We start from the raw sequence: 27,525 nt of genomic DNA on the forward strand, positions 1-27,525 counted from the left end.
TTTTTGGGAGGGTTGGCATTAGAAAGTTAGGAATATTACATTACCTCCATTAAAAACTACAAGCAGCCTACCACTGTGACACAGATCACGAGTCTTTTGTGGTTTATTATACGAAAACCACAGTGATTTTTATCAGATGATGAATATTAGTTTGACAGCAAACACACCACCAGGCAGTTATACGAGAAGGTTTACTAAATAATAGATGCGCACAGCTGGGTGGACACTAAACGACTGGCTATCTGGCCACACGGTGGCGCTGTTTACCTTGATATGTAAGCAAGTGGACCTTGGCAGCCTGGAACTTGACTAGTAGTGCTTCTAATGACTCCCCCACCTGTGGGTGTCCTCCAAACCTATCACTATTTCACTTACAAAAACCACAAGAAAGACGAAGTGTGACCCACATCTCAATTCGACACATTTGACATGACCACAATATGTCTGCAGGAATTTACAGTGTGAAGTAAGTTATCATATTTAGTAAATCTTCGAGTGGTTGAAATGTAATTAACCAAACCTATGAGATCACTTATAAACGGTTATACTTAGTGTTGCAGATACTGTATCTGTGCAACTCCAGTGATTTCTGGGTCTGCTTGCCTTTCAGAAAGCACCCATCAATAGCATCCCTGTTGTTCCCAGAGAGTCCGGGGTGTTGTCCTGCAATTTAACCCAATATCGAAACTAGTCATGAGACCACATGTTCATACGTATCTTTTATCTAAACACCATTTGGATCGCACAGTGCAGATCCTGATCTCATTCATTCCCCGCGCAATCTCCAATTACGCATAAGTAATGCCATTTACGCACAGTTCCAACGCCCCTCCTCAGAAGATCCAAAAATGACATCACGTTTTGCAATTCCCACGTTCAGTCCAACAAGCCAGTAAGGAGCTTCTCTTCTCCTTGCCATTTCCAGATGCAGCCACAGAAACACAAAGAAACAAGTACTAGTTCACTGTGTCACGGATTACAGTTTTCTGCGTGGAAGTTAAAGTTGGTGTTCAGAATTTTATCATGAGAGGAAAACTTCTGAAGTTTTCCTGCCTCATGCCAGAACACTAAATTGAAACATTTTTGTTCTAGTACTGTAATTATTATTTATCTATATTTCAAAGATTGGACACATGGACTGATCAGAAGTTTTCACAGCTTGGAATAATGAGTGACCCCTCCTGGATTCATCTTGGTTTGGGGATTTAATAGTTGTTTTTAGAAAAGACTGTGTATGGTACATTTTTCAAAAGCTATGGAATTTCCTTTACGAATTCACCTTTTTTCTGCTTTTGTCTCCTGTATCAAGGTAAGATCATAAACACAACTATAGTCCCATCCTCTCATATCATAGTCAGATCATCTTTTCTATAGCAGCCTTTACAAATACATTTCGATTTTTTTTATTTTATTTACAGGTTTATGCTCAAGTGGTACAACCTGTGAAGCATCCAGGTAGTAATGTATTTTGTATGGGTGATGGTGTGATTGCTTTCATTTTTCCATACTGTTTTAAGTTGCCAAATTAAAATAAGATGACATTGCACAGCTAAATACTAGATCAGAAATACATAGGGAACTGTAAAAGTGTTTTACCGTCTGCTCACTGCCAAACCAAAAAAATGTGATTGACTTGTTCACTGCCCTACTCATTAATCAGAATAGTTTGTATAACTTTTACAGCTGTTGGGTTCATTATTATGAATCTTTTAATCCCCCTAAAATCCCAAATGGAGTGCCAGGAAAATCAGTTTTGAGTAATGGGACAGAGCTTGATTGTGGGGAAAGCCCTTTCTGGATGCTTGTTTACCCGTGAACTCTCCGTCCAGGCCTGCAGGTGTTGGCCACGGCCTCACATTACTGGCCTCTTGATGCTGTGGACGGAATCCATGAACTGTGGGACCAGATTGGAAACAGACCAGGTTATGTTAACGGAAGTAACATAAGTATGTGCATACATAAATAGACTGTGTATACTCATAGGAATGCACCACCTAAATGTCTTGCTCTCTGCATGTACTCAAGCTTTTTTTTTCACCACCCACCTTCCAGCCACAGCCATCATTCTTTTTTTGTGTGCTGCTGTGTTCAGAGTGTTTATATTGTATGTCAGATTTATCACTGAAATTATAGAACACAATATAGATTTGGTGTGTCATGTAACTTACGATTTAAAATGCTGCAATACTTTACATCCCATAATCTGGAGGTGGTAAAGGTCTGAAAAATGTAGTGATTAGATCATTTTTCTGCATCTTTGAGTTGTTTTAATTGGTGACGGACTGAAAGACAATAACGTCTTCCACATGCATTGAGTTTGCAGCCATGTGACTATGTCACTACATAAGTACGTTTTCATACAAATGTTTAAGTTGTAGAGGGATCAGGTATAGACTTGAGTCTGATGTGTGGAGTCACTCTGAGTTAAGGAAAATCCTCAAGTGAAGAGGAAAATACCTCTTTGAGCGCTGCTGCCACTGTGCACTCAGCTCAGCATCACTCTGTCTCATACCTGCACACCATGTCCCTCCTGTTGTCTTCCTCTCACTGTTCTCTTGTGTCCCCTGTTATGTGTCTATATAGGTGTGAATCACTGTTTTTCTCCGTTGTCTTTGTCCAGCTCTCAGAATCCACAACCACACTGTGCTCCCTTCCTCCCATAACTCTTCCTATGTGTATACCAATGACTCTGCCTACACTAACATTTCTGCAACAGTAGGTGAGAATCAATCACTTTCAGCTCACTGAAATTCATTTGTGCATCACTCTCCTGTGCTCTCCGTTGTCCTATCTGTATCTACACACGGTTGAGCGTTTCACACGTTTCTCCTTGTTCTGTCTTTTGTCTGTGCAGCGCGAGATGAGGAATTCTTGACCTTTTAGTTGTATGTTATTGTTCATTAGCTTTAGTCAAACCAGAGTTGTTACAGTACATATTGATACATCTAAGCCACTTGTTTAATGCATTTGTATTATTTTATGAAATACCAAGTAAAAACCCTCATCATCAGTTGCACAAAACAATTTATGATTTGTTGACTATTAAGGGACTTTGAATAATTTGATTTGTTGGGTGAACAGAGAACTGAACATCTGGATTATAAGTAAGTAGACCCCTTGGCTCATATTTTCAAGCGAAATGATGCCCTTGATTTGTGCTTTGCTGCAGATATTGTTGAAGGAATGGTCAACAAGGGCATCTTTCTGAATGGAGATAACGGCGGTACCTTTCTCCACTTTGGAAACTACCAGAACTCTTGTATTAGTGACCCTACTTGGTGCGGTCCTGAGGGTGAGTGCACAGTAATTTATGCAAACGGCAATTTGGCAAAACCCTAATTATTTTAACCCCATTTCAGTCTTGTATTTATGGCTACAGGTGATTTTTCATCATTTCTTTCTAGGAATTACCTTCTCCTTTTTTTGGAAAAACCATGAGTCAGAGTCACGTTTTGCTGTAGCTTCTGGAGGGAAAGTTATCTCTAATGGCTTCTCTGTCTACACCAATAACTATGGAGGATATGTGGAGTTTTACACTCGAGGCAACAACCACAGATGGAAGGCTAACATCAGAGTTCCAGGTACTGTGGATGAATTGGCCTTTTTTATTACACACTGTTTTCCCATAGGCACCCATATGGAATGTATTTTGGTCTTGGAAATATATATTTTTTGGTTTTCAACCATAAATTGTTAGTTATGTAATTGCATTCATGGTTTTGTTAACTGAAACCAGATGTAGCCGCAGACAGTTGATTTGGCAAGTCGAGGGTACATTTCTTTTTATCTTTTGCTGTATCACAAAACATATAATTATCATGGACGTGTAATAAGATGTGGTCATTTCCCTCTTAATAACAATAATGTTTGGTGATTAGTAAACGCCAAGTTAGATGACATTTGAAACATAACAATGGTCTGAGTATGACCAATACTTTGAATTGAATTGAGAATAAAGATTGGATTTAAATTAGATGAAATGATTTGGTAAACTGTAGAGACAAAATGGGAAAAGGCTTAAGGTTTTGTGAAACTTTTACAGCCCACTGAGCCCAGTATTTTGTTCTCAAATGACTTCTGTCATCTTGTTTTTGCTGCAATTACTCAAGATTGTGTTCACCGGGCATCATAACTCAATTTAGATTTGAGTGTTCAGTTACAGAGAGCCAACTTCATCTGGTTCTCATACAGTGTGACCATGGATGTATTAGAATGAGTGTGACATGTCAAAGTCTGGACATTGGCCACTTCTCTCTCATGTGTGAGGAAAAGCTTTGAGGGTGATAGATTAAACCTTGAGGTGCCATATTACCAATACAATTATCACTGAAGGCTAAGAATGTTACATTAGACATCTCTCTACATAAAGTGAAAGTTATAGCATTTAAGTGGAGGGGGTCTTTGGCACAGATGGTTCATATTCTAACTACAAATGAGATGTGCGTTTGGTTGTTTCGCTCTTTTGGTGGAAGTGTTTTCAGATGTGTTGTCTAATGGCCTGAGGCTCTTATTGTCAATTTACTTCAGAGATACAAGGAAGTAAGTTCTTTGTAGTGTAAAATTGACTGGAGAGAGCTTGGACCAGAACAGACCCTGCCTCAAGTTGTAACAAAGTCAAATGCAGTGTTTTGAGCTGAAACTAGTCGATTAATTAAGTAGATTTAAATGAATCAGCAACTATTCTGTTTAGCAATTAGCATCTTTTAAAGCCGTTTTTAACCAAGCTAGCATTACTCTAGATGCTGGCCTGCAAAAGATATCCTATCAAACTTAAAGCAGCCATATTATGCTCATTTTCAGGTTCATAATTGTATTTTAAGGTTGTACCAGAATAGGTTTACATGGTTTAATTTTCAAAAAACACCATATTTGTGTTGTACTGCAATGCTCTCTCTCACTGCTGCAGATCCTCTTTTCAGCTGGTCTCTGTTTTAGCTACAGAGTGAGACCTCTTTTCTTCTTCTTCTTCTGTACTATCTTTGATTGCACTGCACATGCCCAGTAGCTCAGATGTAGATCATGTCAGCTAGCTAGCTCCATAGACAGTAAAAGAAAGGCTGTTTCTACAACTTCGGTCAGTTACAAGGCAGGATTAGCTGGGAGACTTCTAAATGAGGGCGCACATGTAAGTAGTTCTTTTGTAGATTATGGTGAACTTGTGTGTGTTGTAGCAGTGCTTTGCTATTGAGAACGAGGTAGCATGCTAGCGTTAGCATGCTAGCGTTAGCCATAGCGTTAGCATGCTAACGCTACGAGCTAATGGTTGCGGTTAGCCTGCTCGTTTCGGCTTGTGACGTCACAAGCCGTGCCGATTTTGAACAGCTCACCCAGAGACTGAAGGCAGGACACATTCAGAAACTGTATCTCACTCTAAACAGCATGGGTGGATTTTTTTCAAAGTTTGTATGTGTGTGGAAGCACCAGAGACACAACATAACACCCCAAATCCCAGAAAAAGTGATTTTTTTCATAATATGGGCACTTTAACGTTAGGTGTAGCTACTTTATTCAAATGTGTTGATAGGCTAGCAAACGTTAGCAAGCTAACACCTTAACCCCTATACAGTCTGTACACCCTGACCCTATACAGTCTATGCTCTAAACTAAGATGGTGGTTATAACATGGTAAACATTATACCTGCTAAACATTAGCATGTTAGCATTTTTATTGTAGCATGTTATGCTGACATAAGCATTTAACGTTAGCTCAAAGCACCGCTGTGCATCACAGGGCTGCCATCGTGGCTGTAGACTCGCAACCAAAATGCAAATATTTCCTGCTTCCACCTTCTCATATGTAAGTTTGTTGATTTGCCTTGTCACATATGGCAGTTAGCTGAACATATTTGGGTTTAAGACTGTTGTTTGGACTAAACAAGCAATTTGCATGTGTCACCCTTAGACTGTATTTACTCTAATAGTGCTCTGGGAAACTACAATGGGACATTTTACAGAGAAGTTGGTTCATTGATTAATCGAGAAAATAATCTGCAGATTGACAGAAAAGTTAGAACATCATTATTCTATGTCACCATCAGCAGCAACAAAAAATATTTTAGATGAAAAGCCATATTGATACAGTACCTGAATGTCTGTGTCCTCCTCAGTTTTTGATTATTCTCTTTCTTTTAGTCACCCACTCTTGCATTGGTTGCCTTAACTGTGTTGCAGTGCTTTACAATTCTACATAAATCATATATACTGTATATATAGTATGTTTCCTCTTTCAGGGCCTTACTGGACCCACATTCTCTTCACATGGACGAAAAAGGATGGTCTGAAGGTATACATCAATGGGACCTTCATTGCTGGTGACACAGATGGCAGTGTCTCAGAGAACTATGGGGACCCCTACCCAGACCTTGTCATCGGAACTAGAAACGACAGAGCATCTGGTCACTATGTAACAGGCGCCTTTGATGAGTTTGTCATCTGGGAAAGGGCCCTTTCACCTCAAGAGATCTTGCTCTATTATAGTGCAGCCATGGGTAGGACATCACACTCTACTGGAAATATTACATGTCATTTAGCTGACGCTTTTACCAAAGCAACTTACAATTGCTATATATCAGAGGTTGCACACCTCTGGAGCAACTAGGGGTTGAATGTCTTGCTCAGGGACACATTGGTTGATGTATCGCAGTGGGAATTGAACCCGGATCTCCCACACCAAAGGAACGTGTCATATCCACTGCGCCACCACCATATATGCCATTCTATGACATGACATATCTATTACAATGCTTTGCTCCCTCTTGACTGTGCTCTGAGGAAACTGGGGTTAAAAAGCAATTTCCGTCCTTGTCCTCACTACATTCCATCCACAGCATTCATGCATAACAATAAGATATTAAACTATACAAATATACCCCAGCTCCCTGTTAAATGGCTCTTCTTGCACAAAACATTTCCATGACCTTCACCATGTAAGTGCCATGGCTCACATAGTTCTGCCTTATAAGTATTTATAACAGTGCAGAAGCATGTTGGGTCGCAGGGGCAGATCATTTTGATATAATGTGACAGGTTATAACACGCTAGGACAAAAAAAACTGTCTTGACTGTTTTTAATCTCTTACCTCGTTTGGTCAGAGTGCCATAAATGGACAAAAACATGTTGACATTCATGAAAACTTTTAAATAATAAAATTAAACTGTGTGATAATACATATTACCAAATTCCACGAAAGTCTGAAAAATGGCCGAAACCTGGTGAAATTTAGCTAGTAGGCCTTTATTTTTGACAGGACAGCTTAGACATGAAGGGGGAGATAGAGGGGGAATGACATGCAGCAAAGGGCCGCAAGTCAGAAACCGAACCCGCGGCCGCTGCGTTGAGGACTGTATATGTGCGCAAGCTCTACCAGGTGAGCTACCCATGCGTCCAGCTGAATCACCTTTTGTTGTATATGAAACATACTGATTAGTGACGAGGCACGCTGCCTCTTCCATTGTGTGTATGGTAAAAGTATATGACAACTATCACTGTGCACTGTTAGAGCTTCAACTGCTCACAAGGTATGAAGCATGTAGTGCACACTGCCTTGAGTTTTTCTCCGAAGTCGTTACCAAAAGCAATATATTTCGCAGACCATTTCCAGACGCAAAGAGGCCGACTGTTATGGTTACAGAAAAATATTTTTACTTCTCCAGAGCACACATATAAAATGTTGCATTGAACCAAAGAAGAGCAGGAAAGGTTCAGGCTGATACCTCTCATGTACGTCCATATATGGCCATTTTCTGGTAGCTAGTTAGTGCTGTTTTTATCAAATGACAGACAAAAGACATAAAATGTATCTTATCCTTGTACAGAAGCTAGTGGCAGAGTATTATGTAGTTGATTATCCCGGTTTTGTGGAGGTTGTAATATATCTCCTTTCATGACTGGTTATGGTCCAGCCTCATAAACTGTAAGCTGTATGCTGATAAAACCCAGCTACATTACAGAGGCCTAGCCTGGTCAGGTACAAAGCGAGGATCTAATAACAAAAATGCTTCTCAAATGGGGATATCCAAACTAGAAAATGTAACACAATGTATACATGTCACATGTGTGGTAATATATTGTGATAGAGCCCTTTGTATTGTCTTTTCTAGGCCAGGCCATGGTTTCTGCCACAACACCCAGACTCTCCAAAGAAATCACTTCAACTGCACCAACAGTCGTAAGTTTGTCAACTCTGACTCTGCAAGACTCGATGGTCCACAACAACAAATGTGATACCTAAATGTAATTGTATGAACTACATGTGTGTATCATCTATTCATAAATATAGCGTCCACATAGAAATGGTATGAAAAATGTTCATACACGTTTTGGGGCTAAAACTGTAAACTGTTAATTTCTTATTGAGCTGTTGTTTCCTTTCAAAGATAGAGGAGCTGGAAAAAAAGGATATTGAGAGCACATGTGAATAGATTCATCCTGTTTATTAAAGGGCTTTGGATGTTGAAAAGGGATAAAGAAATAGAAGAAAGTGGAGACAGCTGCTCAACACTACGCACAAAATGGCTCCCTGTAGGGCACTGGACTGAAAAAGAGCAACACTGAATCACTTGTCCAAAGAGTATCCCGAACTCAGGCTATCAGTCACTAAACATCCTGTGTATGTTGGAACTGGGTGCTTCTTCGGAAACTACCTCCTGCTAGTAAACTTCATGTGATGCCTGATGTGTTGTCTCCCCAGAGAGCCACTGAAGTGAGTCCTCCTGTCGTCAGCAGTAAGGACGAGGACGTACAAAGCTCCCAGGACCCGGAGTCCTTGCCGATGTTGGGCTTCCTTAAGGCACTGCCCAATCGGACCATTCCTCACAACACTGCCAACAACCTCACACAGGTTTTGGAGCACAGTCCAACACACACACACACACACACACACACACACACACACACACACACACACACACACACACACACACACACACACACACACACACACGTTTCACACAACCAGTTCACACACAGACACAATGCCCACCCATGTGCATATGATGCAACAGTTCCGTGATGTCCATTTTCTTCCACCCAGGCTTTTCTCAAAAGTGTGGAAGAAGTGCTGTCCTCTCCAGGGCTGCCTGAGGTAAATGAGTTCACACTGTTGTTGTGCAATGTTCAAACATGACATAATGTAACATATGCAATTTGGTGAAAACTTTAATCCAAGGCACTAAGGGGATCCATGAGTTTGAGATTTTAACACCACATATTTTGGCACAAGTGGTGCCAGCAGCTATAACAGTACCTGGCAGTGTACCCACACAGGATTACAGTATGTAGTCAAGCATAGTGGTGCAAATTGTATAAGACAGTGCTGCCTACTATTAAGCGCCCTACAACACAATGCTTTGAATGTAAATTTGCAGCGTCCTGTTACTGTACACTCATCCTGGCCAAATCTCCGGGCTCTTATACACAAACACATTTTTGCCAGAAGAAAGTGTGGTTTCAGTACATTGAGTGCTCAGAACAAGCATGCTTGTTTTTGTAGGAGCAAGCTGAAACAGATGTTCACGTAGGAGAACGCATAACTTGGACAGTAGATACAGTGTTCAGTAAAGCCCTCTTGTGATTACCTTATCGGATCAGATTCATGCTGAGTGTTAGAAAATGTCTTTCTTTATCAAGTTTTTGGTTGACTTTTAATCTACACTTTAGGCCTGTGTGTTGTTATTAAATTAGTCTATTTGTGCTACTGTCAGGCCACATAGCTTAGCATTACAGCTAAATGCTAAAAAGTAGTTTAGCATTTAACATTATCCCATAATTGTCATTTGTAGCCATAGTGGCCACTGTTTAGCAAAAGTTAGTATATTGTATCACTTTAAATGGTTTAACCTATATTTGATTTGCTAAAGCTTTTTTCTTAAAAGTTTATTATTTCTCCAGCTTTATATTGCACTCCCATCAAGCTGGGGGACTCACAAGAGACAGTTTAAAAAGAATGGTCAAAATCAACGCAAAATAGGCAGTGATATCCTGACTTTTAGCTCTATAAACACCGGAAACCACATTTGCTATAATGCAATAGCATCATTTCATTGTTCCTTTCAACTTGGTATTTTAAACGCTTTCTGGACAATTTTACGCTGATGACATCATCACGGATATTCTCTTAGACCTTTGAAAGCTCTCTTCATAGCCACAGAAGACATTATACAACTTTTTCATGACAAATAAATTGGCCTTTGGGTGCCCCTTTAACTTGACCTATTTGTAAATGGAACCTGTGAAGAAAAATGTAAGAAAAATTGTGTCTGAAAGACAGAAATTGTTTTAAAGATGTGACACCAGTTTAGCATAAGGCAACGCTGGATAGTAAAGGCAGCGACTGAATTGATTGTTTTTCTGTTGGGTCATTATTTAGCAGCAGTCCATCCCTGTGGTCAGCGGTCTTATCGAGACCGTGGACAGAGTGATGGAACACATGGTGACTAACCTGGAGCCCAGCCCGAACTCTCTCATCTCTCTGGGTGGAACATCTTTTGTTGCAGGTCAGTATGCTGTCAGCTCTCCATAAGGTGACTCAATGTTTGTAGTTTGTGTAAGGGAAGACGGATATGGAGCATCAAGCTGACATCATTAGTTTTCTTACTCAGAGGACATTTGCGGGTCAGAAAAGCAAGAGGTCAGACCCCTCCACTTTCCCTCTCGCGGGTGTGGGTCTTTGCATAATATTTTGTTTGCCACTAAGCTTGTTTGTGTCTTTCTCCCAAGAGTGGCTTCACATCTTTCATCCACCCCTGATAAAACAGATGTGTCTTGATGCTTCTCAGTCTGTTTTTCTCAGCTTTTTCTAACCTCTGACCCCCGCAGATTACTCTCTGATGAAATTCCCACAGAACTACAACCTGTCACATTACCGCTTCCCCACACAAGGCAAGAGTTACATCTCCGTGCCTGGGGAGGCTTTCACCATGCAGTGTAAGTGCAAATATTACAGACGTTCAGTGACATTGTCTTGAGTGATGCATAAAGCAGACCTGTCTAGATTCTCGGTATAAAAAGTAGTAGCTTCTCTAGGTTGAGTGTGAATACTGCACATTAGTCGTGGTCTGATTCTGCCAAGAGAAAGTTGTCCAGCTGGGAGGCTCTTGTTATTTGCCAGTAATTTATTATGCTTAGATTTAGGACTTCTAACATAGCATACAGTGTAGGACGGGAGTGCCATGAGAGCTTTTGTGTGACTTTATGGTGCACCGTAGAAATCTAGCTATGACTTTAATGTTGGCAGTTACCCTTTTATTCAAAACAGAAAGAATGAGGGAGAGAGCACTTTTTCTCCACTTTCCTCTGTCATTAAAAAGAATGGACTCACATAGCGGAGTGAGGGAGAGCAGTAATTACGGTGGGCATTAAAACTCTTGTTTGTTTGACTTTGCGTTCAGGTCAGATACCCTTGGCTCCACCTGGCCGCCGCTACATGCACTGTGTTGCCATACAATCACTGGAATAAACCGTTTTAATAACTCATTAAAGGACTCTTATCAGAAATGGAATATATGTTATTCCTTGACACATTAGAGCCAGGACCAATTAACTCATAGCTCTAAATACCTGGCTGTATGAAATACTCCAAGGGGAGGTTTTATATCCTAATTAAGTAGAGAGCATGCTATACATTGGTGTGTTTGGACACTTTATTATATTTTTCCTTATTCTTTCTTTTCCTTAGGAGAGTTGTACAAGTAAACTGGCCACCTTAAGATCTCTTGTGGGACTTGCTGGAGGGCTTTCTGTTTAAACTTTTTTTGGAAGGTTGAAAACTCTCCTGCAGCATATACACCGCGCATTTGTTTGATATCAGCGAGCTTTTGTTGTCATATTCAGCCGGGGGCCGGGTAGAGGGCCTTTGAAAAGAGGAACAGGACCATTAAGGATTTCCTCCAATTTCATTGTTTATCTTGCAGTATTGAGAAGGGACTGAGCTGGATGATAGCTCAGATTAGGGGAGGGGGACCAGACCTCCTGCTCTCCTGGCGGAGTCATGTAGAGGTTTCATAAGATTTCCCGACATCCACGTGGTTGGCGGCATTCTCCCTTTCACCCTTGTGCGAGTATACGGTCGTCCTATTAGCCTGCCGGTGCCAGTGTGCGGCGACAAGGCAGCGTTAATTAACTTCCCTTCTTTGTGAGCATTTTAGCAGCACTGCATTACATTCCCAGCCCGCTGCCCAGGATGTTCAACTACTGTATGTTGCCTTTTTTTTCAGTTCAAACCACCATCGTTGGCCTCTTCTACCACAACATGCACAACTATTACAAGGAGATCAGCCCTGTCAAGACCAGGTAGGAGGACGAGACAACAACCAATGTGAAAAGTCAGATATTGTTAGTTCAGTCCAATCATACCACTTTGGTTTTGGCCAGGGTTTTATCCAGGAAAATACATTCTAAACAAAATCATTCAAACAATTCAAAAACAAACAAATCTGGCTTCTCTCTCTGTACTTCCTGTGTGGTGCATCAGGTCCACTGGCACTAAGGCGCCCCTGCTTCCTGAACCACAGACAGGGTGATGCCTGGGGCCCAGGCCTTATCTGTCCCCTCGCCTATCTCTCACCACTCAACCTCCACTGACTGATACACCCTGCTATTAGCTCTACGTATCCCCCCCTGAGTTATTGTCTCAATACTGGACCAGCTTGTCCACTCGCGCTGCAGTGTTTTCTAACCGAACATGACACAACAGCGATTAAGCAATCTGTTTTCCCCACTTATACTTCATAGAAGTTGAAGTACAACATGTGAAATATGTGACTGCACATTTGTAGATGTCTGTGACTGATTGTTTTTAATATGGCTCTCCGACTGGCCCGGCTTCTCTGGGTCAGAATGTCCCCTCAGTATCATGATAGAGAGGTGATGCTTGTATGATCCCAATGTCACATATCAGATTGCCTTGAAAAACTATTGATGCAATGCTGCTTGCTGCTTGTCAGTTTGATTAATTATATAAACAGTCAGCTGATCAAAGTCCCACTTTAATGCTACTGCTCCGGGCCTGTGTGTTACACTGGCAACACACGTGTTGATGAGTACCAGATTATTAGATAAGTGTTTTTTTTCCCAGATTGATCTAACTCTATTGGTTAAATACAATTACGATACGAACATTCAGAACAATAATATGGCAGTAAACAAATATTTGCGATGTAAAGATATAGTGGAGTAATAGCGTCCTGAGCAGAAAATAAAGTCACACTCCCTTTGTGTGTGTTGTAATCCGAGCTTCTATGTTCTATGTTCTCTATGTTCTATGTAAAAAACGTACGTATTTCACGTATTTGGGAACGGTCTGTGAGAGCCGTGTGGAGGCAATCCCAGCCCTCTGTGTTTTTAGTATTTCGAGTACAGCCCCTTTAATGTCCCTATTGACTTCTTTTTTCTGTCTCTTTCTTTTGGATTTTTATCTGTGGCTCTTATTTCTGCCATTATTTTCTGTCACGCTGCCTTTCTTTTTTGTCTCTCAGGATTAACAAAGCAGCTGATTTCAAGAATCACAAGATCCAGGTAGCAAGCTGTCTGATCTCTCTAAAAGTGGAGCCTTCACCAGCGCTGTCAGTCAACCTCTCTGGAGCCCCACTCATCAAGATTGTCCTCACCCACATCCTGGTAAGAATCAACCCATACAATGTCCTTTATCTGCTATCCTTTTTGTGTGAGTCAGTCATACTGGGAAAATTGAGTTCTTTTCCTGTTAGCGGGTGCTGTTGTTGGGTGTGGGACACCCACCTTATCAGAGGAAAGAGGGCCATGGTTCGTCTGTGGCTACAGTAGCCGGATCCCCCCATATGAAATCTATCAGCTCTATTTTTGGCGTTCTCTTATGTAAGAAAGTAAGTGTCTATCACCGACCAAGGCGTGTGCAGCTGGGCTCCCACCAGAACAAAGAGCGAAGCCTATTTTGGTTTTCATTAGAGTGCCTAACTCTTCCATCGCTGAGCATGTGGCTTCCAGAAAGCGAACTGATTATGGACATTTGAAGTGCAGGCTTAGGGCACTTTGAAAGGAACAATAACTTTCTTTTATGAACAACATATTTCTTTTGCTGCTTTATGGCAGGAGTTGTGCCAGTTTTCCATGGGAAATGCAGTCGAAACTCATCATGAAAATTAACTTAAAAATGTGTATCGCATTAGCTTGCTTTCCTGTAAAGTCAGAAATGTGGTGTTCTTCACAGCCATGTATATATATATATTTTTTTTTTTTTCATTATTTGCACTAACAGGATTATGAAGCCATTCTTTTCCTCTATATGCATTGAGTTAATATCCTATTAGACTATCATACAATACCATTAATGAGGCAGTCGACTAAAACCCCAACAATGTGGCTCTGTTTAGTTTACAAGTCCTACAAGAATTATTCACTTTCTATTGTGTGAAGTGAATTACCAAAACATTTTGTTTCTCTCCTCACTCGTAACAGCACAAATGAAAGCCATGCAGCTTTATGAAACCATGGTAATATTGCTTTGTTTGCCTTCACTTTCCCTAGTGAAATAAATGTTTATTCTGCAGTCATCTGGCTTGGTTCGTGTGACAGTGATTACTGTGTTTGTTTAAGCAGACACCATGGGAGAGGGCTTATAATCGCCTTTGTTATGGGTGCACTGGAAATGCTCACAAGCTCTGCTGTCCATGGAGTCAAGGTGTTTTCTATTTTAGTGGGATTGCCTTTACCCCTGATCTAAGGATGAATCAAGTTTCTTACATTCTTTCCCCTCGACCCCATTACAAATAAGCTGTTATACTTATTACTAACGCGTACTGATTGGAATGCACCATGCCAGCATATTTCAATTTAATTTAGGCTGCATAGTTTGGACGATGAATTTTATTTAGGAGCTGGATCGTAATTTGGCACACGCCGCTTTTGGCTGCGATCACGTACAGAAAAAGGGTTGTTTTGCTAGAACTGCTTTGCTGCACAGACCTGTTGTTGGATGTAGTCAAAAACCGACTATTTTTGGAGTTTTAATGTCTTTGGCAGCTGGTGGATACTTATCGCCTCCCTAGCTTGGAGGCAGGGAGGGCGGCTCACACAGTATGAGGCTGACCTTTCCCATCATTGTTTATGTCGCTCTTTACTGTGTGCACAAGTTAAACCTCAAAGATTTCCTCGCATGGCACCAGTTCAGTGGCCGGGAGTAAGTGATTTGCAACTGACCTCTCTGTTTATCCCCAGAAAGTAGACAAACACCCAGTGACTTCATTAAAACCTAGCCGGGGGGACTGAGTGTGTCCGAAGCAGAAATGTGTCAGCTTTCTCATCTGTCTTCTCTTGCTGTCATGGTAACAACAAGTCCTGTGTGCCATCTCTTGTTCTGTATAAAGAGTCACCTACCGTCATTGCTCAGACCCAAATGTCATCCATTTTCTCTCTCTGACACCTGCCATGATAAAAGTCACCAACTTGTAAAGAAGCCTGTGTCATGGCAGGTACCACTCACTGAAGGTCTAAGCCATGTGCTTGGTGTCTGATTGACCCTGCAGTCTTGATTGATGCCCTCTGAGTACACTGAAACAGCCTGGTGAGGTCATGCCATTCCCAGCTGACTCAGTCAGGGCCGATGTGCCACCATCACATGTTATGTGGCACAGAGCGGGTTTGATACCCAGACAAGGTGTTATCAAGGCTGCTGGAGGCCCACATGCTTTCTCACGCCATTCGGCTGCAGTGTTGATTGGACCCTGGCTCCTTCAGTGATTTATTACAGCTGTCTGACTCAGGTTTAGTTTGAGAGAGAAGAAGGGGAGAAAAGGGAGGGTGGGAGGCATCGGGGTCCGTAGTTAAACATTAATACATACATAAAAAGGCCGAGACCTCCTCCCTGTCCGCTTCTTCCGTCAAAGCATCACGCCGATGGTATGAAGTGAATGAATGGAAAGATTGATTTCATGAGCAAAGTGGATTTATAGGGTCAAAACTGAGAGGATTTAAAAAACAGATTTTGACAAGCGGGCCTGACTTTACAGGCTTATAAAGCAGTGTGTTAGGTTGGCGGCTCCGTAAGAAGGGCCGAGGCGAAAGGGTGAAACTGGGAGGCAGCACTGGAAGAGCACTGGTGGCCTCTATCTGTCCCTCAATTCACTTTTCTTTCATTTCATTTGTGATGTAATGTAGAACTACGGATGATTAGTTTTAAAGAAATTGTTGGGACGCCTGGATAGCTCACCTGGTGGAGCATGCGCCCCATGTACAGAGGCTCGGTCCTTGTCGCAGCAGCCGCGGGTTTGACTCTGACCTGCGGCCCTTTGCTGCATGTCATTCCCCCTCTCTCTCTCTCTCTCCCCTTTCACATATTCAGCTGTCCTATATAATAAAGGCCTAAAATACCCCAAAAATATATAAAAAATAATCTTTAAAAAAAATGGTTCAACATTTTATAATTTGCTTTCTGGTGGAGAGTTAAATGAGAAGATTGACACCACTTACAGTATATCAGAATGTTAAATATAAGGCTACAGCTAGCAGCTGGTTATCATATATCACATATATCACATATCATAGCTTAGCTTTAAGACTGGAAACAGTGGGGAACAGCTAGCCCGGCTCTGTACTAATCAGACCAAAACAAAATCCACCCACCAGCACCTCTACAGCTAACTAACAAAGCTAAACAGTGACTACCCCACTTTCTGAAACGGCTCTGGTTTCGGAAGTGATTTTCACCATTTAATATCTTAATTTATGTTTCGTTAAGAGAGCCGAAACCAAGACAACCATCTACGAGATGAATCGTGACCATGACACATTTGATTCGGCGCAAAGGCCCATTTGTAAAATGGCAAAAAAAAAGGTACAAGTCTGTGTATAGAGGCGATCATATACTTTAATGGTAGCAGCACGCTCTAGCTGTTCGCGGGTTTCCATGGTAACAGCGAGCTCCACCAATTGGGAGACGTCGCTCTTATGCTTAGGATTGTGGGTAGTGTAGTACTTCTCCATGACATCGTGGACAAAACATCGCACAGAGCTCCCAGCTGAGCAGAGCAGCTCCGTGCACTGGCGCCACCGAGGGAAGCCAAACGCCGTCCACGCGTGCCCACACAAACATAACACAGAGCTGGATTCAAATCGACAAAGTATCCCTTTAAGAGACAGACCTGAGAGCGTTATCAATCTTCTCATCTAACTCTCCGCCAGAAACCAAATAAGTGTTTTTTTCCCAAAATGTCAAACGTTTGCTCAAACATCTTTTCTACACACACTAAAACTTAAGAAAATTGGATTATTAAATGTATCAAACTGACTCAGATGACTTCACCATTACTTATTATTATTGTCAGTTCCATAATAATAAGTAGTAGTAGGGGTAGTGGTGGCCAAAAGCTTAAAGATGCGAGCTTGTGACCGAGAGGTCGTCGGTTCAATCCCCAGACCGACAGGATAAAATCTGGGTGGAGAATGTGAAAGAGCAGCGCTTGTCACTCCCTCATTACCACCACTGAGGTGCCCTTGAGCAAGGTTCTTAACCCCAACCGCTCCAGTGGAGCTTCTCAGTTGCCAGCAGATCAGACTGTTGTTGTACTGGGCAGCTTCCAGGTATGAATGTGTGCAACTGTGTGAATGTGATCAGGGCGTTCCTGCAAAAGAGAGGTTGCCTCTCAGTGAACCTTCCCTGACTACTAGACTAAGTCTTCCCCTTAAGCTTTATCCCATAATTTAAAGAGCATGTAAGAGAGTTTGGTGGGAAGTGAGTAAAGAGGTGAGGGGCAGATGGGGAAATAGGGTGGCTTGTGTTGAGAAAGACGTCTAGACTTGTTGGAGCTAGCGGATCAATTGTTCTTTAACTTTGAAAATAAACACGCAAAGGTTATTTAACACTTGACCCATTGTGTATGCCAATGCTGGTATCAGTCCTTTCTGCCACAATTTTTTTTGCCAGTCTTTTTATAACTCCCAGCACACGCCTAGCTTAAACCTTGTGGGCAAATTCTCTCCTCTGTCCCTCTCTCTCTCTCTCTCTCTCTCTCTCTCTCTCTCTCTCTCTCTTTCTCTCCCAACCCCACACCCATCCATACACCAAGACGTATACACACACAAGCTGTGTGAGCCCACACACTGATCAATCACAGATGGAGGTCTGGCTATTGCTATTCCTTTCTTGCCAAAAGATTTTAGAGTCTCTCTTCACAGCCCCTCCCATTCAGCACCCCCCTTTCTATCACCACTCAAGCCTCGCGACCACCACCTCTCTCGCTACGTGCTGAACAGAGCAGAGCTTGAGCTCAGAGGAAAAGTAGAAAAGGTCCTGATTCTGTCTATATGATTCTTGCTATGGCCTCAGATAATGTTCAGACAAAAATTCAAAAACCTTTGGTTGTGTGTCACCCTCCGTAAACCTGTGACAAAATCTGCATAAGAAATTCAAGCATGTGAATATGTGACTTGATTGAAGATTTGTAGATGTACAAAGAATTTGAGAAAATGATGTCAACTGCAAGGTTATACAAAGACAAAAAGACAGACACAACTGAATGTGTGGAACAAGTAGGCCTATGCTATTTAGAAAGAAAAAAAAAACAGTCACAAACAGCAGTGACATGAGGCTAATTTTAAATTAATTTGATATTTTATCATGTAAAAATCAGGGGGAATTGAAACTCCAGGAGAAGAGCAGGGAGAAGGGAAGGAAAATCAAAAGGGTTGGCAAGCAGGGGATGCACATTTGATGATTTATCAGAATTAGATCATTTATACTATATATAATATGGCTTCTATATCGTTTATAATAGATTATCAGAGTGTTTTCATGCAAGATTCGGTCACGATTCACGGAAATAAAAGACAAGGCGTCGAAACGATCGCTCCAGATTGCCAGCCATTCACGGAGCTCCGTGGCGTGTGCTGTGTGAACAGCACAATTGCTTAACATGGGCGCCATAAGGAAGGGGGCAGCACTTTAGCGGCAGATGTGAATTTTTCTATTTTATGTACTATTTCATGTACACGTTAAAACTTCTCTGCAAAGGCTCAAAATACAGCTCCTCGCCTAACAGATGTTCCTACAGAAACCAGAGAAATGTTACAGTGGCCTCATTTGAAAGCCTTGGGGGAACACATGGATTTATGCATGGAGAACCTCTCCCTTGTCATGTGAGTTGACTTCTAAAAGTCATATGTGTTGTTTTGAACAGTTAATAGACACAGTACAGTATTTCTGTGAACGTCCACCGCTCACCTTATCAAAAACAACCGACATTTCTGTTTTGTTTTTTTTTTATTGTCCCCAGTTTTCCTCACACCCTGCCTGCATACCTATCAACACGTCTCGTTTTTTTTTCTGTGTCTACCGCAGAGACTGAGTTGAGACCACAGCTGCATGTCTTATTACATTTCCTCTGGAGGCATGATCTCACTCAAGGCCAGTTGTGTTTTGCAGCATGGACTCAGGGTTGTGTCAGTGTGATGCATTTATGTATTGACCTTAAGGTGGTTCAACGGGCAGGGTTTTCCTCAAACTCCAGGTCAAGTTTTGAGCTGTGGTTGCTGGACTGAGTAATGTTACACCATACCTTGGTATGTCTTTCCCAGACATACTGCAATAAAGTGTTTCCTTCCCTTACTAAATTTAAGAGCAGTCAATGTAGCTTTTTTTTTTTTTTTTTTTTTTGGGGGGGGGGTCATGTATTGTTAGGCAGAAGAATTTAGCCATTGTCATAACCTGGCTACATTCGCCTTTCTGTTGATTTGTATTTTAACTTTCACCTACTGTACTGTACACTGCCAAAAAAACAGAAGATGATGGTAGCTTTAAATAATGTTTTGTCATTGTGTAGAGTGTGACTGATGGGTTTTAATGCTGGTATGGACCCTGCTGACAACTGCACTGTTAAAATTTGATATATATACCGAATGCAGAACGTGCAGTCCAAATTACACCCTGGCTCTCTGCTCTCAAATATTTGGAACGTGTAAGGGAAAAGGAGAAGATCGCTTACTTATTCACTCACACTGTTGTGTCGGGTTTTTTTTTCCTGCTTTTTAAATTTAGCATAACCAAAGCCTGTATTTAGACTTCTTTGCTCTTTTGCTCTTGGGGCTGTATATTCTTGTACCAGTGCTGGGTGGAATGAGTGGGTGTGTGCAGGACTTTGTTCCCTTCATATTTATTCAAGGTCCACTCACTAGCCCTTTTTATGTAGTGTTCAAGTGCATCTCATGTTCTTAAGCTAATATTAAGCTCTGGAAAACGCAAGTAAATGGACCAAAAACTAAAGACTCTGTTTTGTCAAACTACTGTTTTCCAAACTAAGGTCAAGAATGCTAAATATTCCACATTCTTTCAGTTAGAACTCAGATAAGATTGGAAAAATGTTAGTGTCCACTGTAACTGGAGGTAATAGGTTTTTTTATATCTCTATTTGAGTTTGTTAACAGTAACACTTCTGGTAAATTGGTTGCACTACAGCATAGTATACTGTACATAATGGTGATTTAAAAAGATAATTTATATGTTAGGATTTTATGTGAAAGTCAGAAATGCTGGCGGTGAAACTTCAATAAACAATACATACATACAACAATACATTTCAGACATAACTGTGTGTGTGTGTGTGTGTGTGTGTGTGTGTGTGGGGCTTGTTTAACTATATTCGTGGGGTCCAAAAACCGGGAGTCCAGTATACTTGTGGGGTCCCGACAGCTTTGTGGGGCCAAAATGCTGGACCCCACAACGTTAAAGGGCTGTTTGAGGGTTAAGACTTGGTTTTAGGATTAGGGTTAGAATTAGGTTATGGTTAGGGTGAGGGTAAGGGTTAAGGTTAGGCATTTAGTTGTGATGGTTAAGGTTAGGGTAAGGTGCTAGGGAATGCATTATGTCAATGACGGGTCCCCACAAAGATAGTGCCACAAACCTGTGTGTGTGTGTGTGTGTGTGTGTGTGTGTGTGTGTGTGTGTGTGTGTGTGTGTGTGTGTGTGTGTGTGTGTGTGTGTGTGTGTGTGTGTATACACTTTGGCTGGTATTTCTACCAGCACTAGCCTGTCTGTTTGGATGATAGGTGGTGTGTAGCTTTCTCCATCTTTTCTTGATTTGTACCCCGCTTGAGAACCAGCTGTCAAAAGCTAAGATTTAAATTAACCCAGAGTTGCTCGACGTCTAGGGATTTGCAGAGAAATATGCTGTCGGCATTTTGCTGAAGCTAGCTCAACCACAGCGAGGCTCCAGCTTCCAGCTCTGCCAGTCACGGGAGGTCTGAAAGACACCAACGAGGACAGAGAAGCGTGCATGCATACAAATTGCTGGGTTCTGCGTGTCATCTGTGGCTTAAATGCTTTTGTGATGCATGAGAGTGTTTATTTTCATCCCTCAACGTTTTATCCAAAAGGCTCAACACAGTCATAAAACAGCCAAAGGATGAGGCGTGCTTTGGGTTAGAGGCATATACACATCAGACGGCAGCCAGCGGCTCTCATGCTGATGTTTGAGGCTTTTTGCTAGCAATCACAATTGATTGGTGTGGTGGTGTAAATGGCTGGTAGGGCTGTGTTTTCATTAGCAAGTCATAAGGACGCACCATTAAATATCTATTATTGAAAACACAATAATGTTATACGTGTGTTACGCTGATGACCTGGCAGCTAAGAGTGTTTGTTCTCTTTTAAAAGAGTTGCATCATGATTTACAGTTCTAATACCCTCCTGCAGCTTTTCAACTGAAATCCTAGTTAGTAACACCCCAAGACTCACTCCATGTATTAAAGTGGCGGAAAGTAATTAAGTGCATTTACTCTAGTATCATAATTTGGAAATACTTGTACTTTACTTAAGTATCCCTTTAAGCTACTTTCTACTTTTACTCTACTACATTCCAAAGACAAATATTTTGCTCTTTTACTCGGCAACATTTATATTCAACTTGCTTTTACATAATACATCTTTAACCATTTAACCAGTGGCTTTTGACATTTTTGGCTTGCGATCCCTTACAAACAGAATCTCTGTGTAGTTAGGGCCTCTTGTCACATTTCAGTGACAATGAGTTGTAAGCATTTCCACCAAAGAAGGATTTCCACCCTCTAAACGTATTAAATTTGAAAAGTGTTTGAATCCCAAAGAGGTAAAAGTATCCAAAATTTTGTAAAAAAAAAAAAAAAAAAAAAAAAAAGCAAATATTAGAGAAAAGTGGAAAAAAAATGAATACACATTTAGCAGAACCTCACCCCATTAATCATTGAGGACCCCTCATTTATCTTATGACCCTTTGGAGGAGGCCTGACCCCTAGGTTGAGGACCACTGCACCTGTAACTGTATGTAAAATAGTTAGGTCAACAACTACAATGGTAACATTATGCATTACTATTACTGTTTTTCTTGATTGCTTAAACACATTTCTTGAAATTATGCCTCCTTTTCTCAAAACTCTAAACGGAAATCGATAACTTCTCACCCAGTTCCCCCAAACGTCCTATCTTCAGGTCAAAATGAAGTTCTCCTTCTGCATGCCTGCTCCACCCCTGGCACGCATCAATTGAAATGTCTATAGGCAGGGGGTTCAGGAAAAGTTTGATTTTCCAGCTCGCTCCGTTAGTGGTGAAGGAGTTGGCTAAGGCTAACGCTAGCGATGCTAATGCTAAATATAAGCCAATATTTGTTGTCGGTCTCCCCTCTTGTTGCACAGGCGCATGACATACGTCACGACCAAACGTTAGCGATTGGTTATGGCAGATACAGAGTAGCTCTGGGCAGATCCAATAGTTTTAAACTTCAACAGAGTACCCGCCTTCAAGGAAGTTAACACTTGTCAATGGAGAGAGGCCAGACTCTCTGTACAAATGAAATGTACCAGAGTCTGGTCGGACCAGGCTAGCCTTGACTGGGAGCCAGTGTAAAAGTCTAAGGACAGGTGTAATGTGTTCAAACTTCTTTGTTCCAGTCAGAACGTGTGTAAAAACTGTAACAATTTAATAATGTCCAATGAGATTATACATCAGTCACACGGGCCAATATTTTTCTTTTTCTTTTCATCTTTGATAAGTACAATTTATGATAATACTTGTGTACTTTTACTGAAGTAAAATTATAAATGCAGGGCATTAACTTGTCTAACTTATTAACGTATCTTCCACCTCTGATAGCTGCTAGTCGATTAAAGTTTCTTTGGTCGATTAGTCATGTTTAATGCTTTTTTTCATGCTGAATGACTTATTTCCAAGAAATGCATGAGCACTTCTCTAGCAAACACAAGATTTAAAGTTTTTGCATGATTCTTTGTGGAGAAACTCAGTTTTACAATCAACTAATCGATGAGTTGACAAAATTGAATGAGCAGCCCTAGATTTTTGACAGTTTTGTATTTCACTACCGTGGAGGTTGGGGTTAAAGTAGTTGGGGTTAAAGTAATCCCTGTAGATGGAGCTGAGGTTGACAGCTGCACCAAGTGGGACATAGCGACATCGAAGCGCCAGAAACACCTTGACTTTCTATGATTTATCAGCCTCTCTCTCTCTCTGGCCCTTCTCCTCTATCAGCCTGTCACTCTGTATCACTCTGCTGTCACTAGCTTTCACCCTCTTCTTTCTCTCTACGTCTATTCTCCTTACAAGGCTCAAAGTGATTTCCAAGGCGATGTTTGCTGGCCTTCTGTTATTAATAAAGACTTGGAGCTCCAACTCCAGCCTTGGCTGGTGGCGGAGGCCTCAGGGCACCGAGGGAACGGCGTGCGCACAAAGCTCGGCCAGATCTCCAAGTGCATTTTAACACTCACCCAGTAACTTTCAGGTTCTTGCACCTCTCCTCAGATATCAACTGGAAAACACACGCTGGATGTACCACAAACAGACAGTTGCTAGAGAGGAAGCGTGGCCAAACAGCACTCCTTATATGTGTGATGGTCTGTTAGTCAATGTATATTTAGCTTGTGTCTGGTGCATATGATGGTTTGATAATGATGGATTGTTTCCCAAGAACAAGGGTTCACATTTTGTGCTTAATGTGGATAATTAGTCTTCCTTCATTGCACAGGAACATTAAAGGGTCAGTGATTGTAGAGAGCAAATTCAACACTGTAAAGCAAGGCTTACAGTATGCCAATGGCAGTTTGTCTTTCTTCCATCTGCTTTCATTTACACCCAACAAGCATTGTGAGTTATTAAAGCCCACAGGGGAGCAGTAAATTCACCCACGGGGTTGCTTGCAGCTCGTCAAAGCTGGACTTCGGCTTGTGATGACGGGCTGCATTTACGGCGCTCCCATGGTTCTTGGACCCATTGTGCTGCCTACTCTAATGGGCCAGATGAATATCCATCCATTGCATTCATCTCGAGGGTCACAATAAGTGATGACTAAAGAGCTGCATGTGCGAAACAGACAGAATGAGAGCAACGATTTGGTTACACAATGAAGTCAACGTATTGTGCTATGCTTTTCAATATGAATCACTGAGCCTATGGGCCAGGAAACAGACAGCCTGAGTGTCAATTTCACTCTCTCTCTCACTTTTTCCAGAAGGAAATAGTGCAGACGCAGTCCATCTAATCATACACTTATTCAGTCTGAGAGTCAAGACTTGGGGAATGAGAAGAGGTGTGCAGTCTCTCGGTATACACCCATCCAGCCAATGAAAGTGTTGTTTTCTTCAGATGACAGATTGAGGAGGGTAGTGGTTTGACCTGAAACCAGGGCCAAGCCCCAATTACTGCATTCTTGCACTGTAGCCATTAGCTCACTGTCTCCGGGGACTCCAAATCTCATATTAAGGAATGACACGGAAAAAGTGAGTTATAATCAAATAAGATTCTTGAAGACAGCAGGGATTTTAGCTCACTGTAATAATCACCTTTGCTGAGTGTCGATCGGCGTCTTGTCTGTCCTTTAGTATGATGTCAGACCTCTTCAGTTGTAGAGTCTGAGGTCTTTTATTGGCATTTAAGCACCAACAAAGTGTCTTTATTTTGTATCAAAAACAGAATTTGTAAAGTGTTTTACTCTTTATTTAATGGTTTAAACTTTGTTTATTGGGTTTTGCACGAACATTGTCATCAGAGCATTTATCAAAAAAATAATGAGGTTTATTCCTCTTCAGAGGGATTTAAAAAAAAGCAAAATATACAGCATTTTCTACCCTTACTGTAGCTAATATATCGAGATCTGATACTTCTTTTGAGCATATGCATGGAAAGAGAGCCAAAGATCACATAGGAAAGAATGCTGCTGATTTGTGTCTGAAATATTCCACGTCGCTTCTTGATCAAAGCACATTTTCCGAACAGGTTTGCTTGAGTTTTGCTTGTAATTTAATGAGCCAGTACAATCCAAAAGCAAATGTTTTCCTATGGCACATACTCACAATTAAGAGATCTCAATTTTCTTTTTCTTTTTCAGACTAAAGAACAGCAAGAGCAAGTCCTAAATCAGAGCAATAAAGTCTTCCTCTACTGTGCTTTCTTGGACTACAGGTGGGTCTGTGTTCGTGATTTAAATGCAGCATGTCTCAATTATTCATTCAGATGTAGAGCCAAAGGGATTTTGTATCTTGATTGTCAACTCATTGCAGGTTCTTTGCTTAAGTCTAAAGGCTTTAAATTCTAAGAAATGACCAATGATTTGGAATAAGTGTACTTCCCTTTTCCCTATTCAAATGAAAAACAGCCAGTGTTACATGTGTTACATGTGTTCATGTTTCAGTTTGTTATATCTTGAGCAACAGCCCTCTGGTAAAAAAAAATGTTGATCTGATAAATGGAGCCAAAACATTATTAAGGAAGCATAAATCATTTTAAAAAAGGGAGTGTGTTTACACTTGGATTCAAAGGCTTCCTCTCCTTTCTCCCCTTTGCCCTGAAGCTCAAGAAAAATGTGACTTATTAGATTTCCCTGTCAGATTGCCCTGGTAAATTCAGCAACAACGGAAACAATCTCTGTGTGCCTCCCTTAATAGATCATGTTGAGTGATCATTGCCAGCAGTGTTCCTATAAAAACCTCTGAGTATATTGTATCTGTAAATAATACCTAATTGTCATCCTTTTCAGTTCAAAAGAGGGAGTATGGTCCAACGAAGGTTGTGTCCGCTCAGATGGAAACATGACATACTCTGTGTGTTTGTGCAACCACCTCACCAACTTTGCCATACTTATGCAAGTGGTGCCCTTAAAGGTAGGATATTTAGCTACTCTTTAAAGCAGCTCCATTTTTTTTCTTGCATATTAACCCTCTGAGAACGAAAGACGATGTTTGGCAAAACTCCCACTCAAAAAGCGATATTACAAAATTTCATTTCAGACATTTATTCACTATTTTAATCACCTATATAACCTAAGACTTTGGCAAATTCATTTCAAGCACCGAAACAATTCGCACAACACACCATAACATAAGGTTTGTTTTCAAAAGAGATTTGAGGAATTTCAAAAAGCAAACATCATTTTTTCAGCTTTAGAGCCAAATTATCTATTTACACATTGCTCTAGAAAAACGTTGGGCGTCACTATCTGGAAAGCTGAGTTTGTCCTGAACATTTTGATATGAAACATGGGGATTAGTTGTATGGGAATACCTTAAAAAGGTCAATTTAAGAAACTATGTAAAAATGCCCTTAGACCTCAGAGGGTTAACAATGCATCACATCAGGCAGCTGTTTTCAGTGAAAAAAAAGCTTTGATAAACTGACAGCAGACAGGCAAAGTTAGCAAGTAGCCGGTGAACATAGTGGAGCGTTTGTCAATCCGAACTAACCCTTTAAAACACCGAAATCACACAATAACACAAACTAACTAACCGATCGAGGCAGCGGTACGTCATCAACTCCCATGTCCAGTTCTTACAATACATCCATGGACCTGGTATTTTGCATGTCAGCTCATTATTAAAATTGTCAAGGCTTACACTTGAATAGAATGGAGCCATTGTTATTGTTATTAGTAACACCTGTGCTTTTCCTGCTATGACACAATGCGTTTAAATACTGTATAATCTGTTGTAGGTAACAGTAAAGCTCCCATTACTGTTTAGAGGAAAGTGTATTCCTCTACCCCAGCCAAAATCAAAAGTGGGTGGCTTCCTCTGTGTCTTTGTCACAAAATAAGTACATTTGTAGGAACATAATTGGAGAGGAAGCACCGGTTAACCACACAGTAAACCACCAACCCGAAGCCCCCACTTCAGTCTGGACAGTTTATCGTTCCTCCCTGTAGGTCAATTGTAAGCAGACCTGCACAGTCACAATGTCGGTTTCACTGGTGGTTTTATGGTTCTTAAGTACTTTGGACAACCATGATTAAGTGTGGTATTTTTGGGTTGTTGCACAGGTCAGTGGTCCGTTTCTCAAGGACTACACTCTCTCAAGAGAACTGTCCCTTTGGACCATTCTCCAAAAGACTGTCCTCTTAAAACATCTGGGAGTATATAGCATCTGCACAGTATTTTAGAAAAAACTTTTTTTTCCCCCAATCTCTTTATTGTTTTTGTTTTTCAAGTTAGTGACATTCACATAAACAATGTATTGTACAGATAAGTGATAACTAAATGAGCTTTAACCCCATGTACTGGACCTTCATCATACCTGTCTTCCAGGTCCC

At 41.1% G+C, this 27,525-nt stretch overlaps 1 protein-coding gene across 3 annotated transcripts in view; it reads left to right on the forward strand.

Moving 5' to 3' along the window:
* Positions 1-860: 860 nt before the first annotated feature.
* adgrd1 (adhesion G protein-coupled receptor D1) overlaps positions 861-27,525 on the forward strand; it is a 34,764-nt gene continuing 8,099 nt past the window's right edge. Inside the window, exons 1-16 of one of the 3 annotated variants that reach the window (XM_031300731.2) lie at positions 861-1,309; positions 1,419-1,455; positions 1,830-1,946; positions 2,621-2,719; positions 3,170-3,292; positions 3,405-3,581; positions 6,231-6,488; positions 8,101-8,168; positions 8,691-8,840; positions 9,033-9,083; positions 10,371-10,494; positions 10,817-10,924; positions 12,214-12,289; positions 13,474-13,615; positions 25,333-25,406; positions 25,981-26,104. In XM_031300731.2, coding sequence (XP_031156591.1) covers positions 1,235-1,309; positions 1,419-1,455; positions 1,830-1,946; positions 2,621-2,719; positions 3,170-3,292; positions 3,405-3,581; positions 6,231-6,488; positions 8,101-8,168; positions 8,691-8,840; positions 9,033-9,083; positions 10,371-10,494; positions 10,817-10,924; positions 12,214-12,289; positions 13,474-13,615; positions 25,333-25,406; positions 25,981-26,104 — 1,803 coding nt within the window. In that variant the 5' untranslated portion in view covers positions 861-1,234. Of the gene's footprint in view, positions 1,310-1,418; positions 1,456-1,829; positions 1,947-2,620; positions 2,720-3,169; positions 3,293-3,404; positions 3,582-6,230; positions 6,489-8,100; positions 8,169-8,690; positions 8,841-9,032; positions 9,084-10,367; positions 10,495-10,816; positions 10,925-12,213; positions 12,290-13,473; positions 13,616-25,332; positions 25,407-25,980; positions 26,105-27,525 lie in introns of all 3 variants that reach the window. The other 2 variants (XM_031300730.2, XM_031300732.2) reach the window with 2 other exon arrangements.

The sequence above is a fragment of the Sander lucioperca genome, chromosome 2 (genome assembly GCF_008315115.2).
Source record: "Sander lucioperca isolate FBNREF2018 chromosome 2, SLUC_FBN_1.2, whole genome shotgun sequence".
NCBI lineage: Eukaryota > Metazoa > Chordata > Actinopteri > Perciformes > Percidae > Sander > Sander lucioperca.